The 18,091-nt window shown below is 54.1% G+C and overlaps 1 protein-coding gene across 9 annotated transcripts in view; it reads left to right on the forward strand.

Moving 5' to 3' along the window:
• LOC144728458 (uncharacterized) overlaps positions 1-18,091 on the forward strand; it is a 95,729-nt gene that overhangs the window by 49,318 nt on the left and 28,320 nt on the right. For 3 of the 9 annotated variants that reach the window (XM_078607909.1, XM_078607918.1, XM_078607916.1), the window contains exons 1-4: positions 4,528-5,423; positions 5,983-6,177; positions 7,122-7,512; positions 13,165-13,347. In XM_078607909.1, the coding sequence (XP_078464035.1) occupies positions 7,141-7,512; positions 13,165-13,347 (555 nt within the window). In that variant the 5' untranslated portion in view covers positions 4,528-5,423; positions 5,983-6,177; positions 7,122-7,140. The other 6 variants (XM_078607910.1, XM_078607911.1, XM_078607912.1 and 3 more) reach the window with 6 other exon arrangements.

The following is an 18,091-nucleotide window of genomic DNA, read 5'->3' on the forward strand; positions in this document are numbered from 1 at the left end:
GGGAGCTGTGAAGGAGGGAGCTGTGAAGGAGGGAGCTGTGAATGAGGGAGCTGTGAAGGAGGGAGCTGTGAAGGAGGGAGCTGTGAAGGAGGAGCGACGTGGTGCGCGTGATATATGCGCGCGAGGAATCTCTCTCTGGCTCTCTGGGCCTCCTCGACAGCGGTGGCGGCGGCGGCCGAAGCGGCTCAGCGGCAGCAGAGGGCTCGGCACTCCTCTGGGCAGGGCTGCTTTGGGCGTCACGCTACACGGGGAGGTGCTGAAAACGGTGGGGGGGGGGGCTGAATGAGCGCCGTGAGGAGAGAGAGAGAGGTGGTGGGGCGGGGGGGCACGAGAGGAAACAAGGCACCACCGCCACGGGAAGCGCTTTCTCTCTCCTCCTCCTCCCCCCTCCTCCTCCTCTCCCGCACCCCTCCCCACACTCCCGCCCGCCCGCCCGCTCTCCCTGCAACCTGCGAGCCAGACGGCCTGACCTCCTGCCGCTCCCACAAGTCCACGCCGAGACCCCCATCTGCGTCGTCCGTCCGTGACGACGGAGCTCACGTGAGAATTCCCCCTGCCGCGCGTTCATCCGCCCGTCTCTCTCTCTCTCTCGCCCGTCTCTCTCTCGCTCTCTCTCTCTCGCCAGCCACCGGCGGGTATCGACCAGCCCCGAACCACAGCCCGTCCCGAGCAGGCACCGAGTCGGCTGTGTGCGCGCCCCGCGTCTGTCCCCTTCGACCTCTTGGTGTGGTACCACAATCACGAGCGGCGCTGGAGAAAAAGAAAGAAAAACATCCAACGGAACGGGTCCGGAGCTTGTGAGCTCGGTGCCGTGAGGACAGCGTGGGGAGGGCGCGTGCAGTGTGGGGGGTGGGGGTGGTGGGGGGTGGGGGTCTGCTGCTGTCAGACGGGTGGGGGCGTGGGGGAGGTGAGTGGGGGGGTGAGACCGGCCCGGGCAGGTGGCACCTGAGACGAGGCGGGTTGGGGGTGGGGCCGAGGGCTCTCGTTGCGGTGCTGGGCTCGCTCAGGCTGTGAGACCACGGCACGAATCATCATCGCTTGGGGCGGTGGGGGGGTGCGATCACGCCGCTTGAAGTTTACAGGAGGTACAAGCGAGAGGGATGGGTGGGTGACCCTGGGTGGGTGGGAGGGGTGGGAGGGTGGAGGAGTGGGTGGGTGACCCTGGGTGGGTGGGGTGGGTGGAGGAGTGGGTGGGTGACCCTGGGTAGGTGGGAGGGGTGGGAGGGTGGAGGAGTGGGTGGGTGGGGTGGTGGGTGGAGGAGTGGGTGGGTGACCTTGGGTAGGTGGGAGGGGTGGGAGGGTGGAGGAGTGGGTGGGTGACCCTGGATGGGTGGTTGGAGGAGTGGTTGGGTGGGTGGAGGAGTGGGTGGTTGGGTGGGAGGGTGGAGGAGTGGGTGGGTGACCCACTGGTCGCCAGACGAACACTGGTGACTGGTAGACAAGCACGTGGTTTTATGCACACGTTATTTGGTCTCGTGTAAATAGCAAAATAACCCAACACGCCTGTCAACAATGTTGCGGCCTTATAAGGTAAACATTTCACAATAGCCAACGTTTCGAATAATGACCCTTCATCATGACGTACATTTGCCATGAGCTGAAACACCGCGTGTGATATATCTTTCCTATTGAGGCCACACATACGCGGCGTTATTGACAAACGTGTCGACTTTGTTGTTGTTTTTGCTTGTGCACCACCACTGCCAACACAACAGCAGCGGCGGCGGCGGCATCACCAAATAATGAGTTGTATTCTGCGCTGGCTTTGGCCTCTCGAGATCACGGGCTGACGGCATGTCACGTACCTGTTCGTGCGAGTTTTGGTGAGATGGCGGTGCGCCAGTCTGGGTGCCAGCGTTAGGAGTTCACGGTTAGGCGACGTGTCACAATGCCCCCCCCCCCACTCTTGCGAACCGTGTCACAGGGTCTGTGACGTCCACGTGGCAGTGGCTGGCAGTGATCCCCGACACCCCGCTTATCTTATAGCAGACACCCACAGTGGCTGGTCAGGTATTCGTGTGTGTGATGGGCAGAGGTGGGACAAAGTCATTGTTATGCAAGTCCAAGTCGAGTCGCAAGTCATCAAATTCATGACTCGAGTCTGACTCGAGTCCAAGTCACATGACTCGAGTCCACATCTCATAGGTGGGACAAAGTCATTGTTATGCAAGTCCAAGTCGAGTCGCAAGTCATCAAATTCATGACTCGAGTCTGACTCGAGTCCAAGTCACATGACTCGAGTCCACACCTCTGGTGATGGGGGGGCGGTAGTGTAGCGGTTAGCGCACTGCGACCCGAGCTCGATTACCACTCAGGGCCACCACCAGTCACGATTATCTGAACCGGTCCTGGGTCTCCCCTAGGTCGGCTCAGCCTCAAATCAGTACCTGGTGCGATGTGTAAACATTGCCGCCGGGGAGACAAAGGCGGCAGTGCGGGTTGCTGGCCACTCACCCCCTTCATAGGTGCTACTCTCTTACAGCACTTGCCTCAACAGCCTGGTGCGGCTGTACGGGGGATCTTTGTCTTTCCATGTAGCACTAGGCCCTTGGACAAACACCGTACCGACTCGCAGCTCGTCGATATTTGCTTAACCAGTTCTATGAGCTCCAGCGTCACACTCTTTAAAAAGTTACCCAAACAACCGAGTTGGCCAAAAATACACTGTCATGGCACCCTTCATACGTTCCAGTAACTTTCTATGTCTAATTGTAAATGGTGTGGGTTCACTCTCCAACACACCGGTGTGCTGTACTAGTAACGAATCGGCATGTTTTGTTTAAACGACAAACTTTACTAATTGGCTGTGTCGGGTGGTGGTGGGTTTAACGACACATTTTTATTTAACCCCCCAAAAAACCGTCTATTATGAATTTGTATGTCTAATTTAAAACGCAAAAGAACTAAAACTTTTTTTCACGGAATTTTTTGGTGGCAACATTCCAGAATTGTAGGCTTTAGAATTTCCTATTGCCTAACCCTTCCAGAACATTCTTAGAACTGAAATCTCTCGGTCAAGCCTCACGACCCACGTGCTCCCGTGTCAACAATCTTGCGCCAGTGGAGAGAACAACAATTCCACATTTCTATGACAGGGCCCAGGTTATTTGTAGTGCTACCGCTGTCGTGGCTGGGTGTGATGACTTGCGCGTGCCTGGCAGAGATCCAGAGGTTTCGTGGCATTCGTTTATTAAGCTCTTGAGCCAGCTGGCCAAGATTGATCAAAACTTAACCCACTTTGCACCCAGTCTATCTGTATCTCTCTGAGTGGATATGCATCTCTGTGTATTTCTAAGAGTTTCTAAGTTAATTAGTTTTAGAGCCAGCTGAGCCAGGATTAAGAAAAAACGTTGCCCACTTGTTTACCCAGGTAAATGGAGAGCAGCACAGACCGATTGTTTATAAGCTAATATTAAAACGAACAATACCATAGAGAGGGTGGATAAGAGTTGGTGACTGCAATTTATACAATTGGGCCTGATAAAGAGTTTTTAAAATCTGACATTTTTAATTGGCGTGTGAATAGTTACATATAGCTATTGAGTAACAGACACACCTTTTAATAATCAAAGCAATTGCTCTATTACTAAATAAACTCAATTTAATTAGAAGGTAAACTATCAAATGTCAGTGGCACATTGCATTGTGGGTTGCCTCGCTTCGGGGAGGTCGGCAGAGTTCGTCTCGTAGCAGCACCAACCAATGGCGCGTGCGCTCGTGCGTCACGTGGCCACAGCGACCGCCCAGTACTGTACAGCCTTGCCCCCCCCCCGCCCTGGCACAGACGATAGGTGAGGGGCGGGGTGGGGGCCTGAGGGGTGGGGGTGGGGGCCTGAGGGGCGGGGCTGGGGGCCTGAGGGGAGGGGCTTAGGGGTGGGAAGAGCCGATTGAGGGGTGTGGCTTGTGAGTGAGGGGCGGGGGGCCTGAGGGGTGGGGGTGGGGGCCTGAGGGGCGGGGCTGGGGGCATGAGGGGTGGGGGCCTGAGGGGCGGGACTGGGGGCCTGAGGGGCGGGGCTGGGGGCCTGAGGGGTGGGGGCCTGAGGGGAGGGGGCCTGAGGGGCGGGGCGTGGAGGGCGGGGCGTGGGGGGCGGGGCGAACCCGGCGTAGAAGCCAAGTTCGACTCCCGCTCACGTCCACCAACAAACCCAGCGGCGAATATCTCTGCACCGCTCCTGGGCCTCCCCTAGGTCGACTCGGCCTCAAATGACTACCTGGTGCGATCTGTAAACATCAACCACGAGGGAGACAAAAGCGGCCGGGCGTGGTTGGTTGCTGGCCACCCCACCCCCTCGTGTGCCGTGGCGGCCTTCACGGGTTGCTCTCCGACAGCAACTTGCCCCCAGAAGTCTGTTGAACAGGCGACACGGGGGGGGGGGGGTCGTGGCTTTGCGAGTGCGGGGCGGGGCGTGTGGTCAGAGGGGCGGGGCGTGTGGCTGTGAGGAGGCGGGGCTAGTGGAGGCCGCCAGACTCGACCAATCGACGGTCCGCTTTGACAGATGCCGCCTCCGCCGCTTGGGTGAGAATTTGGCATTCGCCTTGACATTTGGTCAAGCAGCCGTTGTTGTTGTTGTTGTTTGTTGCTGCTGCTGTTGTTGCTGCTGCTGCAGTGTCTGGTTGAGTCAGGTGCACACACACACACACAGGGGCCTGTGTGTGTGTGTGTGCTGAGCCCTGCCGCTTGCTCCGTGCCCTGGAGGCGGCCTGCGACAGGCCCCGCAGCTGCTCGGCATGAACGCTGCGCGCTACTGTACCTGCCGCTCGCTCGTCCTGTCGGCTGTAATGTAGGGCGCATCTCGGTACTTTGTCTTCACATCGTTCCTTTAATTGTCGTTATTCAACAACAATACGATCGCAGTCGTGGTTATGTAGGCGCGTGTCACGTGCGCGTGTTGTATGTAAAAGTGACGGCTCTTTCACAAGTCCGCTATTCGGAATATTTCTGTACAGTGCCTGCTGGTCTATGCTGCTGCTGCTGCTGTGTGCAATGCTTTAGCGATTAGCTCTCGTGCGATTCATACAAATGCAATTATTGTCATTAACACGTGAGTAGTGTCCTTGCAAAAGAGACATTAAAGTGTTGTGGAGATCCCAGTTCTTAAGTTGGCGTTTAAAAAAAAATGATAACTGGTTTTGGATCTTCCTCGAGGTGGACTCGGTCTTAAACGAGTAGCTGGAACGGTGTGTAAACATGCAATGTGGGCTACGTACGGTGCGAAAGAAGTTGAACATGCACGTGTGTGTGTGTGCATTGTGCGTTAGCAGCTGAGGGCCGCCGCCGCTGCCAACGCGAGCGTGTGACCGCGCGTGGGTGACGCTCATTGCGATTCTTGAAGCCAGCGGCTGGATTCCAACCTTGACATCGATGTTTCGCGGACTGCCTTTTGGGTTAGATCATAGAACGCCAACCAAAGTAACAAGAAGAGGTAATTATCTTCGAATTTGGTGGGATAAAACCCACGTGAACATGTTGAGACCGTGGGTCCTTAATAAATAACGGCACGCGAAGCAGCTCCTGAAGGAGCCACAGGTTTTCCGGCCCCTGGGTTAGATTGCCGTGTTGATGTTGATGAATTTTGTTTTGCAATAACCCTCCACCACCCGACAGAGCCAATCGGGTTGCCACGTCACAGGCAAACGTACCAGTTGAGTTGAGTTTTTCAGCAAAACCGAAGGTTTTTTAACGACGTTTCACTGCAGATGATTCCCAGCATCATCAGGTGTCTAACAAGAGCCCGGCTCTTGTTAAACATTACTCATTCGGTCTTGCTAACGAACCGAATCTGTGGGCGCATTTGCCCATGACGCAATCGCTTGGTTTGATTGGCTGTCAGGTGTTTGAGGGTGATAGTTAAACATTGCCATTATATCGTATGTACACGACGGTCTGATCCAAAATAAACCAATTATGAGCCGTGATATAGCTGCCACTCAATTGATATCTGTCGGGAGGGAGAGTCACGGCATTGTCAACGTCGCTCGCAGGTGATGCTGGAGGAGCCGCGTGGGCGCCCGAGCTCTGGATGGCAGTGGAGTCGCGCTCATCCTGACCGCGCCAAGGGCCTGCGCCTCCAGGACTGGCTGCGTCTCCACGACCTCGCCAGCGCCACCAGCGCCGCCGCCACCTCCACGGCTGTAGCCCTTGGCGTTTAGGTGCTGGACGGCTGACTTATTGTAGAGGTGGGTCATCTAATAACTTGACAGCCGCGAGATATTGGCACGCCCGCACGCACAGATACTACCATCCCCCTTGCTACCGCATGTTGAGCCGGGGTTTAATTTCAGCCGGGTCTTGTGAAAATTGATCTGCACCTGGCACACCACATCTAGAATACCACTTCTCACGACGAGCTTTGAATACTCCTAGTAGCGTGTGCCACCTACTCCATTCTAGCTACCGAGATCCCATATCTCTTGCAGAGTTCACACTCTAATTACAAGATCCACCGTTACAGTCTCATCACTACCACTTCCTCCTCCACCACGCTCGGGTTTTAGATCTGCCCCTGGCAGACAAGGGAAGAGAGTGAAGAGTCATTAGGAAATGCCGATGTTAACAGGCGTCAATTCTTTTTTTTTTTGGCCAAGTTATCAAGCTATATAAATATATATTTACATGTATGTTATGTTGAACTTCTTTCTTTACATGAACATAGCATGCATTAAAGACAAAGGTATCCCATGTAGCACTATATATCGTATTGTGAAAAATGAAATCACGGCAAATCTACCAGGACCACACTCTTTATACAAAGATCTCCCGTATAGCCGTAACAGACTGTTGGGGCAAGTGGTGTTAGCGAATACCTATTAAGGCAAGCACGGCACACAAGGGGGTGAGTGGCCAGCACCATGCCCAGCCGCCTTTGTATTCCCGTTGCTGTTGTTTACACATTGCACCAGTTTCTCAATTAAGGCTGAGTCATCCTAGGGGAGGCCCAGAACCGCTTCCAATATTCACCACTTATTTTATAGTGAGCAGGGATCGAAGTCGGGTCGCGGGGTTTGTAAAGCAGTGTACTAACCACCGCGCCAACGCTCCACAACCCTCAACGTACACACAACGCGTGAATTCACCAGCAGTGAGCGGAGCGCCACCGTCTCCTTACGCACCTTTCCCACAGGCTCCGCAGTGCCGGCAGCATGGACAGCGAGCAGCTGGCGCCGCCCGCCTCCTCCGTCAACTCGTCTCCGTCCTCCTCCTCATCCTCCTCTTCCTCCTCTTCATCCTCGCTCTCGCCGGGGCCCGTCACGTCCTCGCCGGGTGGGAATGGCGGCGGCGGTGGTGCCGGCGCGGCGGCGGCGGTGGCGGCGGCGGTCGGGGTCGGAGCGGGCGCCGGCGGAGCCCTGGCCGCGCCCCGCTCGGCGAGCAACGGCGCCGTGCCGGCCAGCCCCCCCGCAGGGCCGCCGGGCGTCACGGTGGCCTGCGCCGTCGCCGGCGCCGTCACCAGCGTGACCGGCAGCTGCGGCGGACAAGGACCTCCGCTCTCCGTCTACGACCGACAGACGGTCCAGGTGGGCGAGTCAAACGTGTCCTCCCACACGACGGGCCCATCGGGCTAGATCGGGGTTTCCCAAAGCACCAATCCTCGTGACCCAACGCCTCCTACGCCTTACAGAGTTGACTATTTTATTTGTCAATCTGTTGCTGGACATAGGTCTTCTTCTGTCATTTCAATCATGGGCATTGTTTTGTTTGACCATCCCCTCACTGCACTGATTGGTGCAGGTCGGTGAAGCGGGGTATTCAGGACCGGTGCAAGTGTCACTCGCCACCGATGTTAGCCGCGGCCAGGAACCAAAACGCAGGCCAGCAGGTTCATAGCGCAGTGAGCTAACCACTGCGCCGTGCCGTTCAAATGATAAATAAGTTGTTACATGTTGCACATGCCTGATGATTGCTCATCTCTTGCTGCCTGACACAGACAACGCCAACTCAGATTAAGACGGCGACTGTCTGTGTGTGTGTTCACGTGCGTCCCACATGACGTACAGAGCGCCGATTCAAATTAATCCGTGTTCTAAACGCGTCACCTGGGGAGCTGTTTAGTCATCATCCGGCACTTGCAGCGTCCGATACGACTTGATATTTTTTTTAATGGGTGTAAATTGGTAAAGTGGGACGTGTACCATGTTGGGTCGCGAGGAATGGAGTTTGTGTTGCCCTGGGTTAAACCACGGGACGCACGCCACACCGAGCTCACCACACGGTGACTCTGTCACCCCACACAACGCACAAGGCAGCGCGTTATTAATGCCCTCGCTTATCCAGGAGAGGGCCCAGTGGACAGCGTCCGTGCCTGTGGTGGCTGGGCAGCTCTGGGGGGAGAGAGGACAGTTCCCTTTCAGAGGTGCTCAGCCGGCACCACTGAGGTTCTGGCTTCGAATCTGGGTCACTGCCCACTGGGATGCAACCGATTTGATGGTCTTTGTCCAAAAAGCAATAATTGCACGAAAGACATAAAATAAATAAAACTATCTTGCGAAATATGGGATTTCCCGCAATTTGGCTTATTCCAGCTCTGAAAATTAATAATAATATTGAAATAAAACTATGTATAATGCGCACATTTTTACAAAAGGTCAAATTTCCAGTTGCGGCTCAGAGTTTCCCCACGGAGCCACGCTCCAGCTTCCTCCTCTCGTAGGCCTGACGAAGCAGGTGAGAGGAGTCTTCTTACACGTGGTGCTGGATGTGATGCTGCTGGTGCTGCTGCTGCTGGTGCGGCAGCAGGGTACGCAGAAGCGGGGGATGCGATTCCACGGCGATTGGAGCAGCCGCGGAGAAGCGACGCTCAGCCTGCGGTGTCTTGGCTTGGGAGGGCACCGCGAGAGAGCTGAGGTCCTGAGTGGCCGAGGGTTGATGGCGTCTCCCCGTTTTTCAGGGGAGGACGGCCAGATCATGTGGAGGATCATGGATGAGAGCGCGGTGATGACAGAGGATGGGTATCTTGAACTCAGTCCGTAGACTGATGATGAGTGAATTCGCATAAAAGGTTAACACCTATATTCTTGCCGGAAACGGGAAAAGCCTGTTCTTCTTTCATCGTCTTGGTGCCGGCAAAAAGGGTCCCGCAGTTAAACGGTTTCATTGACGCGTGACAAACACTCTGAGCAGGACATGTCCAAGGTGCCCAAGCTCGTGTGGACAAGGGGCAATTGTAGGGACTCCAGAAGTCATTCTGTCATGTCATCTTCCAGACAAATCATTCTTCCCGCCTTTGGGAAATGCAGATGCTATTTGTATTGGCACAGGGTGGTGGACTGCTAGCTGTAGGATTCGAATTGGAAATTGCATTTCATGGTGTGAAGCAAGTGGCGTAATTAGAAATACATTTAGAAGGAATAAAAATTTAAATGTCAAAACTAATATATTAAACAACATTGCGTTGTCTCACATTAGACCATCGGTACTATGTATGTAATTTTTTGTAGGATTAGAGAGATATCATTATACCTTGTAAATTAAACAATTGGACTTTGACACGAACAAATGATGGCCCACACTTGCGAATGATTTCACAGGGTGCTTGTCTGCCGTCGCTTGAGGTCGTGTGGAATTTCGTTATCATTTAAAATACGTTCTCCGTTCCTTGGCAAGGTCACAGCCCACGTTGCTAATCTGCGAGAGAGAAACAAAGATGCGCCGTTGAGCAGCGCCTAAAAAGTTAGGGTCCTGACAATACAACGTGCGCGCCGGCAAGTCAGTCGGGCGCGGCGGGGCGAGTGAATAGGCTAACGGATGACGGCGGAATGAAAGAAAATGTTAAATAAGTGGCGACTTTAGGCTCTCAGGGTCAGCGTCGACAACAAAAGCCATGTTAAGCAAATGAGAAAAAAAAAAGAAAGCGCTGATAAATGCGCGTGCGCCGGAGCAGCCTCGCGCCTCGCCATACCCTCCGCCGCCCCCTCTCTCTCCACTCCACGGAAGTTGCCGAGACGCAGGGACAGAGGGCGAGTGCGTGGGGGGACGTGGGGAGACGGTCCTGGGGGGAGGGGGGGGGCACAGAAGGGGACAGAAAGACGGGAGGAGGGTGCGCAATTTTGGGGGACGGCAAGACGCTGGGTGAAAGGGGGCGGATGCTTCCCGCCCGCTGCCTTTTTATTGGGGCCCTGCTCTATGCCGCCGGGTCGCCGGGGGTCACGGGACTTTTTTGGGATTAAAGGGCGGCCGGGCTAGGCTGGGCAGGGCCGGCATTCCCAGCATGCCGCTCACTTTGCGGACGATAAAAGCGGGCGGGTTTCGCGTCGCAGGTCGCGAGAGCGCGGGTGGACGGCGAGCATCCCGCCACGATCGCTCCGTGCGCCGCCGCGCTCTCGTGGTGGAGCCTGAAAAAAAACCGGGGGCCGGCCGGCATCGGTAGCCTCGGGGGCGAGCCGGGTCGAGAGTGAGCGCCTCCCGCCCCGATCGTTCGTTCACGGGGTCAACGTTAAAGCCGAGTTCGGGGTAAGCGCGTTCGGATGCCGCGAGCCTCAGCCGTGATCTCTCAGTGCACTTCTTCCAAGCAAGGTTTGCAAACTGCGCGAAAATTCCCCTCATTAAACGTGTGTAAGGCGTGCACGCCGTGTTTGTTGAAGTACGTGACGGTGATACGAATCTCTGTAGTTTTAACAACTTGCGTGTGTGTTATCGGTCAACGGCGCGCGGGATGCTGTGGCGTCGCGACAAACGGCGGATGTTCGTTGTTCGGATGGCATTTTAAGTGTTTGTGGTTTTGTTCGTATCAACGTGTAGAGCCACCACGGATTGTCGATTTCACGAGTGACATCATATACCACAGAGAACCAGACTCTATGATTTGCAGGGTTCAGTGGTAATGCACGAGGCCGAAATAGGCACGTTTCAAGAGCGGCAAAGCGTCGTGATAATAATAATTATAATTGATAATTATTTACGTGAGGTTTAATTATTCCCTGTCAGGGCGCTGCGTGTGGCACCACGGTTTCGTGTCAGTACATGACGCCTTTGTAAATCGATGCAAGGAACTGAAATACATTTTTAATATAACACGAGCAACGCGGATGTCCTTAGGTCTTGGCCATCCATCCCTCCAGCCAGCAAAACTTGCAGTGTGAAGAGCGACTGATTTCAGCTGGCCAGCTGGCTCAGCGGTAGAGCGAGCGGCTCGCAAACAAAAGGTTGCGAGTTAAACTCCTGGTTTGGGGGGTGGGGTTGACTAAGCCCATCATTCTTGCTTGGCCAATAAAATGCTTACCGCATGTTGGAGAAGTCAGCAATGGTTTTCCTATGGAGAGAATTGCCCCCACCATGGGAATGTGGAGTTGCCACCACTGGCTGTGACGGGGCTGTAAACGTGAGAGGAGCTGGAGATCATGCGTATGTTTTACTGACGGAAAATATCATCACTGCACTCCAATCCCTCACCCGGCAACCGACACGTCCCAGATTTCACTTCTACAAAGTTACTCTCATGGCATCACCGATAACGCTAACAACAACAACAACGTAGGCCAAAACACAGCTCAAGTATGTGGAAACGTTCCATCATTGGCCGATTTCAAAAGCGAAACAATCCACTGCATCGCAGCCTTTTGTTGGCAGCTGCAGCCCCTACTACGTTGTTGCGGTCCGCAGTGCCCCCTCCTCCCCTTTGTGTGCTTTTATCCCCACCGCCCCCCCACCCCAACCACAAACTCAGGGTCAGAGTTCGCGAGGTCGCCCCCCCCCCCAAAACCCCGTTAGTCACCGGGAGTCGGTTTTTATGTGGAGTCACGACGTCCGCTCGCGGAGGGTCGCGGCTCGCTCTGCGGTCAGCGGAGGTGCGGGGACGAGGCATCGCGCTCTCGTGCGTCATTAATAACTGGCGAGCGGGGGGGGTAGGAGGGGAGTGAGGAGAGGTGAGGTGGGGGCGCACGGGGGGTCCAATGCCGGGTTCCACTCGCCCGTGACTTAAACCGCGTTTTGAAGCATAGGAAGCTGAGAATCTTGAAGAAGTTCAACATACATGCAAACGTTGGTTTTACTGGATGCGATCAGCACTCAGTGGGACGCTAAGAGATGAATTGTTCAGCCTGGGCAAGGAGACAATTGACGTGACGTCAAAACCAGTTCTGCGGTGTCATTACGAGGCTGTTCTTCGACACGTGACGCAAATCGCACAGTCGGAATATGTGTAGAAGGTAAAAGCCAAATGACAAACATAAAATATACATCAAAACCAACGTAACACACCACTCCGACATATAATCCGCCTCCCCGCCAAACGCGGATTTCTGATGCAGCGCCCCACTGTGCCGGAGGAAATGAGGCCAACGCCACGGCCAGCGCCGCTCGCTGGGCCAACGGCGGCTCCCTGGGCACGTGGTTAGAATCAAGCGCGCCTCCGTCCACGGGCGGCTACATGAGCGCCCGTTTGGCTCAAACTGAATGCGTGCTTCCGAACAATGCCGTGTCCCCATGGGCACTGCCCAGCACGGCGCTCAGAGCATTAATGGTCTCTGGTCCTTTCCAGCAAGGCCCGGATCTTGCCCCAGACTCGTCGTGGGCTGTCAAGCTGTGCGGGCACGGAATGCTCCCTCTCCGTCCCCTCCACCCCTACTCACAGCCTACCCTCCGTGGCCGGTGGGAAGTGCTCTTAATAATAATAACAAACACGATTTATAGCGTACGCATATTTTGCAAATCGGACGCAACGTTTTAACAACTGAAGTGCGGTGCCAGAGCTAAATTTCCCCTTGTATAGCACCCTGAATGGGTGAGATCCTGAACCAGGTGAGATCCTGAACCAGGTGAGATCCTGAACCAGGTGAGATCCTGAACCAGGTAATAACCTGAACCAGGTGAGCATTGAACTGCTGTCTGAAGGTGGATGATGGTGCCTGGATGCTGCTGCGTGTGTGCAGGGGGTAGGGAGTCACAGATGACGCATAAAGCAGGCTCGGGTCAGGCCAGGCCACGGAAGGGCTCTACTCTTGTTGTGATTACTTCTCTGCCATGGTTTCTAAACAAAAACACGGCCTTCAACGGTGTCCCAAGCTAGGAACACCCTCCACAGTACGTGTGTACACAGGAACACGAGAGTACATGAGAGTGTACGAGTACCCTCGTGTTCCCATGTACGCACACGTACCCTCGTGTCAGCGTGTACACACACACGTACCCTTGCGTCAGCGTGTACTCACATCTACCCTTGTGTACCCACACAGGCCATACAACAGGCGCTGCACCGGCAGCCCAGCACCGCAGCGCAGTACCTGCAGCAGATGTATGCGGCGCAGCAGCAGCACCTCATGCTGCAAACAGCCGCCCTGCAGCAGCAGCAGCAGCAGCAACAGCAGCAGCAGCACCTGAGCAGCGCACAGCTGCAGAGTTTGGCTGCGGTGCAGCAGGTAAGGCGTCACACCTGGCCGTCGCAACGCACCCCGGTGAGGGTGGGCACATTGGTGATTTCTTGTGGGGTCACTCGTGAACCGCACGCCCCTCTCGTTAATGAATGGCCGTGCCCCCCGTGTGCCCACCCCCACACCACCGCCTTGAGATGGTTGGGTAAGTCCAATTCAAGAAAGGTGCAAACCCAAAAGCTATGCTTGTAACAATTTTGGGGTTGTGATTTAATACAACGATCAATTGTTTTTACTCTTTCAAACGAAGGTTCAGACTAAGCCAGTGTTCTTTATTGCAAGGCCAGAGGGCCACTGCGGCCCCTGGTGGCCTTTAGTGCGGCCCCTGACGTGTGGCCCCCGACAGTACACAAATGGTAAAAACAGCCCTTGCAGGCGGCGTGGCGGCCCTCACACCGACGATGTCTTATCAGCCAAAGTGGCCCTCCTCTGTCCATCTGCCTGTCCGGTTGTTTCTTGGTCCGTCCGTAACTTGGGGGAGGGGTGGGAGGGAGGAGGGGCAGCGAGTGGCGGTTATGATAACTCTCGTAACGATGATCCAAAACGTTGTGTTGCTGTTATGTACTCGCTCGGTTGAAAACCAGTCAAGTTGATCGAAGCGTTACCCTACACTTGGAAACGCAAACGTCAAGCAGCCAGCAACAGACAGCACTCTGACAGTTGTAATCGATAATAGTTGATTTATTGTCAGAGACCATGTGTTTCTTGAATTGAGCACGGTTATTATGAGAGCTTGGGAAAAGAGACGAGAGCGATGGAAGGGAATTCCAAAGTGGAACACTGTGAAGGAAGACGCAGAGAGAGAAGCGAGGTCACCTGAAGTGTGGCGAGCGGGTGGGTGAGCGGGTGAGCGAGTAAGCGACTGGGCGAGCGGGTGAGTGAGCGAGCGGGCGGGCGGGCGAGCGAGTGGATGAGCAAACGGGTGATTGAGCGAGCGGGCGTATCGTCGTGACCTGCAGTGTAGTGAGCGAGCGGGCAAGTGAGCGAGTGAGCAAGCGGGTGAGCGAGTGCGTCGTGACCTGCTGCGTGGTGCTTGAATGTTCTCACAGCAGGGGTGGGAAACCTTTTCCTTAATGAGGGCCGAGTCAGACATTCAAATACCCTTTGGCTGTCCAAGCATTAGCGCATACCTTGGCGTTATCCATCAATAAGGTGAACGATAATTAGAGCTCGCCTTCGCAGGTGACCGAGTGCGGCTAATATTAGAAATGAAGCGTTGTTGCCAAATTAAAAAATATTCCCTTCCAGTCCCCGATGAGTGCAGCTGTAAGTTGCTTGTAGTGACGGATGTTGCGTGTTGCTTGCGGGCCGTGTCAAGGTGTCGCGTCTCGAGCGGGCGTGGGCTGGAGGTTCACCTCTCCTGTTTTACAGCATCACACTACTTAGGTGGCCATTTACAGTTTGGGCTCTGGATATAGACGTAATATTTAAGACCGAAACAGGAGGACTTCTTCACAATTCTGGCTAATGTCCTGATGAAGCTGGTTGTAATCACGAGCGAAACGTCATACTCGATTTGTAATTGTCGTGGGGTTTCCTCTCCAACACACAGGTGTGCTGAAGTGGTAACAAATTGGCACAAGCCTTACTAATCGGGTGTGTCGGGTGGTGGTGCGTTAACGACACATTTATACTTACACGATCTCGTCCAAAAAAACCTTTATTATGGATATTTGTCACGAAAGACTACATATTAAATCGATATAATTATTATTCCGCTTGTTTACCCAAGAAAGCCTCACTGAGTCTTGAGACTCTATTTCAGGAGGATCCTGAAACGTGGACCCCGACGCCGGCATGCAATGGGCTCCTCTTGCCAACTACATCACAGGATCTTTAACGTCCACTGCAAGCAAGGCAGACCATTCGTGGTATTACTACTACTATTACTACTTGGGTTTAATACACACAACGCAGTATTTACCAGGGCGGGCGCTGGATTCGAACCGTGAACCTCTGCAACAAGCGGCGAATGCTCTACCCTTCGGCAAGATTACCACTAAAATATGCGGGTGACTGCCCCCAAAAAACAGGAAATTAAACTAAATTTTCCTTTTACATTTTACAGGTAAGGCCCACTGAGCTATGCAGATCTTTTTCAGAAGCGACCTGGCCACAAATTATAGCTCAACAAAGTGGCTTATCATGTGGAAATTTACAGCAGCCAAATACTCACAACGCATGTTCATTCTAAATGCGGAGGGGAAAACCGGAGGAGCAGGTGAAAAATCCACGCGACCACGGGGAGAAACACGCAAACTCCAAATGTATAGCATGCATCAAGGTTGGGATTGAAACCACGACCTCCTGTATACCAGGCGAGGGAGTTAACATCTCACCACCGTGGCACCTCCTGGTAATAAGGAGACCCCCCCCCCCCTTGGTGCCCCCCCCCCCCCCCCACTGTGTGACGGGGCCTTCAATGGTCACCGTGTGGCGGTGGAATTTCAAGCCAGAATGGTGACGTCGTTGTCAGTGCCTCATTAATGCAATCAGGGGTTGAAATATCCACCTCGGCCCTCCCATTGCCTCACCAGAGGCATTTCACGCTGAATAATCTAATCTGCAGCTCCCTTTACTTCTCCTTGAAAAAGAAAGTGACAATATAACCGTTATTGCGAGACACGCGTGCGGTAAAGCCCGATCACCGGTTTTACCGGCGTTTTTTGTTGTTTTATTTTCCATGCGGTTACCGATTTTGCAAAGAGAAGTGATTTGAAGCGAGCTGATTTAGAGTCTTGGCACCGTTTCCGTTTACAGTGCGGTCCGCTGGGCCTGCCGTGGTCACCTGAGCCCTCGTTGCTAAGTAACAGACGCCGTCACACGCTGCCTTGAGAGGTTAGATAGATCCCATACTCTCGATGGGTAATGTGGCCTTCTCCTTTTTATTACGTAAATTAATAAAAACTCAACACTTTCGTCAATAACAATGTGGCCTAAAGAGGACGAGTATATAATATGAGACGTTCTGGGCAATGCTCCTCCTGCAGAAAAGATCACTTTTTCATTTCGCGGTGTGTGAAGGGTTGCTGCCATGCTGTAACGGCTAAGTGCGCTGGACTTGCAATCCGGAGATCGCCGGTTGGATTCCGTCTTCTGGTGCCTCTGTCCACCCAGTGGTATTCATGGATTCACCAGGGTTAGTCAATGATCGGCAGGTCTTGAGTGGTGGGGTACAATGTGGGTACGTCCACCTCTTCCGACACGTCTGGTCAACGTGTCAGAGTCGACCAGAGAGCCTCTTGAGGTCGCTCTACAGTTGAGGCCCTTCCGCCAGCGGTGGCGTGAGCAGGCAATTGCAGGGCTGCGCATTTACCCTTTGCAGGCATAAAGCAAGCTTTTGATGAGATTATTTTACGCCACTTTGATGAGAATGGTGCCTAAAAACAGGCTGCTAGACTGTGGCAGCGAGCGTGTGGTGTGACTCGTAATTCTTTTTTGCAAGGCTCAGAGACTGCAATAAAATACCAAGAGACTCCACTCAGCCTGAAGGAATTTGGTGGCAATTGTGGACATCGAGCTCCTGTTAGGGCTCACTCCCTGCACTGGCTCCCATATCACACAAGGCCCCCCCCCACACAAAGTCTACACACATCGCCTTTTGCAGACTGTTGTTATCATTTAAAATCCAATCGACCTATGGAAGGCCCAGGACCCGTTCCGATATCACTCGCTGCTGATGTTAGCCATGGCTGGGATTTGAACTCAAGTGACCGAGTTATTAGCACAGTCTGCTAACCACTGCGCCGCCATCCCCCCCCCCCCACACACACACAGACACACACAGGGTGATAGGATGTTACGGAGGTCTATGAACGCCCTTCAAAATGGAAACCTGAGTTGTGATGGTGCGGGAATACCGGCGTTTGGGAAATAATTCTGGACTCCATACTCTGAGTGGACTCCCGTGTTGCAAAGGTCAACGCTGGGGCCTGACCTGCACCTCCCGTGCTGGTTATCAGTTGTCAACCCCCAGGAGGTGACCGAGACGCTGATCAGCACGTCCTCTGTTACACGGCTTCTGTATCACAATGGATTCTTATTTCCATCCACACACTCTCCTACCTCTCCCCTCTCATCTCGCTCCACTCCCCTCCACGCACTCTCCTACCTCTCCCCTCCCATCTCGCTCTACTCCCCTCCACACACTCTCCTACCTCTCCCCTCTTATCTCACTCCACTCACCTCCACGCACTTTCCTACCTCTCCCTTCCCATCTCACGCTACTCACCTCCACACACTCCCCTACCTCTCCCCTCCCATCTCACTCTACTCTGACCAACACAGCATGATGGGAAGGCCTTCGTCGAGCAGTGACGTTGACAAGGGGCTGTACGTGATTAATTATATAATTGCCACTATGTTAAATTGAATTGCGAGGATGTGTCGCTCCTCCAGACTGGGGTATCATCTCCAACCCGTGTGACATCCCCCACCGCTCTCGGCTGACGATTAGTGTCGCGTTAACGGCATCGGCTGAAGCGAACCCATCATGCTCGTGCGTCTCACGATCTACAGAGTAAACAAGGGGCACTTCTCCCTCCGCCTTCAAGCACCCGCCCTCCCTGTACGAAAGACATGTTCTACACTTGTCCCATCGGCCACACGGCCATCATGGGAGTGAATCATTTGAGCAGCATTGGTTCAAGACCAGGGGCGGTTTCTTCATTAGGGCGATTGGGCGACGCACCACCAATGTCATTCAACCACAGAGTCGCGCTAGCCGTCACTG

This window comes from Lampetra planeri, chromosome 28 (genome assembly GCF_965212315.1).
Source record: "Lampetra planeri chromosome 28, kcLamPlan1.2.h2, whole genome shotgun sequence".
NCBI lineage: Eukaryota > Metazoa > Chordata > Hyperoartia > Petromyzontiformes > Petromyzontidae > Lampetra > Lampetra planeri.